Source organism: Carlito syrichta, unplaced genomic scaffold, assembly GCF_000164805.1.
Source record: "Carlito syrichta isolate Samal-C Ts95f unplaced genomic scaffold, Tarsius_syrichta-2.0.1 Scaffold288260, whole genome shotgun sequence".
Lineage (NCBI taxonomy): Eukaryota > Metazoa > Chordata > Mammalia > Primates > Tarsiidae > Carlito > Carlito syrichta.
In genome coordinates, this window is record NW_007232356.1 from 49,565 (window position 1) to 51,354 (window position 1,790).

General features: G+C 68.5%; 1 protein-coding gene across 1 annotated transcript; it reads left to right on the top strand.

Moving 5' to 3' along the window:
• Positions 1-6: 6 nt before the first annotated feature.
• On the top strand, positions 7-1,765 carry LOC103255568 (anoctamin-9; the record flags this gene model as incomplete). The annotated part of the gene is made up of 6 exons (XM_021710190.1): positions 7-105; positions 196-344; positions 1,289-1,294; positions 1,408-1,454; positions 1,542-1,600; positions 1,692-1,765. Coding segments are annotated over 6 exons (434 nt in total), but the record flags the coding sequence as incomplete, so codon positions are not given.
• Between the last annotated feature and the right edge of the window lie 25 nt (positions 1,766-1,790).

The following is a 1,790-nucleotide window of genomic DNA, read 5'->3' on the forward strand; positions in this document are numbered from 1 at the left end:
CTGTGGGATGCCGACTTCGTCCTGGTGGCCGCCCGCCGCGCCCGCAGAAATCCCCAGCAGCAGCAGTTCCTGGAGGCGCTGAAGAGCAAGGGCTTCAGCTGGACGGTGGGCGGGGGCCGCGGGCCGGGCCGGGGAGGGGTTCTGGCCTGGGTCGGGGAGCAGGGCCAGGCTCAGAGGCCCCGTGTGCCCCAGGAGCGAGAGGACCGCGCCCGGAGCCAGGTGTTCTTCGGGATCCGAGCGGACAGCAGCATCTTCGACCTGTATCACACCCTCCTCCTGGAGCCCCAGGATCCTGCACCCCAGGACCGGCCGGCCACGCCTGCCCCTGTCCAGGTCACCACCAGGTGAGGGGCCGTGCCCTGAGGCATGGCCAGGAGGACGCCTCGCCCGCCCACATGCTCGGGCCAGGTGGAGCAAGGGGATGGGTCGAGGCTCCGGGCGTCCTCCGAGGTGGGAGAGCCCCGCGGCAAGTGGTCTCCAGGGCGGTGGGCATAGGGTTCTGTGCTGCCGTTTTCGTGTCGGTGGCAAGGGACAAGGTCTCGCCTCTAGGAGCCTTCTGAAGGTGGCACAGGGCTTCGTTCCCGGGACTTAGGGTCAGAGCCAGCCTCGGAGGGTGGGCAGGACTTGGAGGGGCCCGGAGCCACTGCAGCCATGCCTCCAGGACTCTGAGGTCACCGTCTCCCTCAGACGCCACCTCTCCAGGTGCAACACCCCTGGACATCCATTTCTGGGCTCCTGGGTGCAGCCCCCGGGGCCTGGCCGGGAGAGCCTCCTCTCTCTGCAAGCGCCAGCCTCTCCTGGGTCCCAAGCCCAGGCGGGAACCTCCAAGCCTGTCCCTGACTCCCCCTCGCCCGTTCCCCTGCCCAGCCCCGTCCAGGTCTGCTAGGTGGACTTGCCGAGGACGCCCCTGGCATTGGCTGTGGAGGGTGTCCTGTGACCACAGAACTTCCGGCCTCAGGAGGAGTGGGGAGTGTCAGACAAGGGGAGGCAGCCTGAGAGGTGCAGGCCTGGAGGGCGTATTCCTGGGGGCGCCCTGGGGCTGTGTCTTGGGTGCAAGGGAGGCGCTCAGGCGCCATCTGTAGTCAGATGCCTGGCTGTGTGGCTTCGGCCTGTGTGGCCCTGAGACGTGACATGCCCTCTCGGAGCCTCGACCTCACACGGGCAGGACAGCTCGTGGGGTGTAGAGAGGGTCTGTGCACATGGAGACTCGGGGTGCTCTGGACGCGCAGGGCACACAGGTGGGGTCAGCGGTGGGGGGAGGGGCTCCCGGGTGACGCGTGGGTTCCAGGCTCCGGTCAGGGCTGGCAGGCTGGGGGCAGGACAGGGTTGGGGCCTGGGCCTGGCCAGACCAGACGCCGGGTCCTCCTAGGCCGGGCCGGGCCGTCCCGACTCAGCTCTTTGTTTCAGAATCCGAATCGTGAACTTCATCCTGAGCAACCTGACAGCAGCCGGTGGCAGTAAGGAAGGTGGTGGGGGGAGGGGCGCCCACGGGGGCACCACGGGCGAGGCCTCCCGTGACCTTCACTTCCCTCCGACCCTAGAGACGTTCGAGGATTTGGTGAAGGACGGGGTCTTCCAGGCCAGGTTCCCCCTGCACCGGGTGAGGACAGCCGCCAGGCGTGGGTCCGAGGGCGGGACGCGGGTCCCAGGGTGGGACGGGTTCACGCACTCACTGCCGTCCCTGGAGCCAGGGCGAGGACGAGCTGAAGAGGACGTGGGCCCGCTGGAGAGCCGTGTGCAACAGGCAGCCGATCAACCAGATCAGGTAGCCCTGCCAGCAAGGCCTGAGC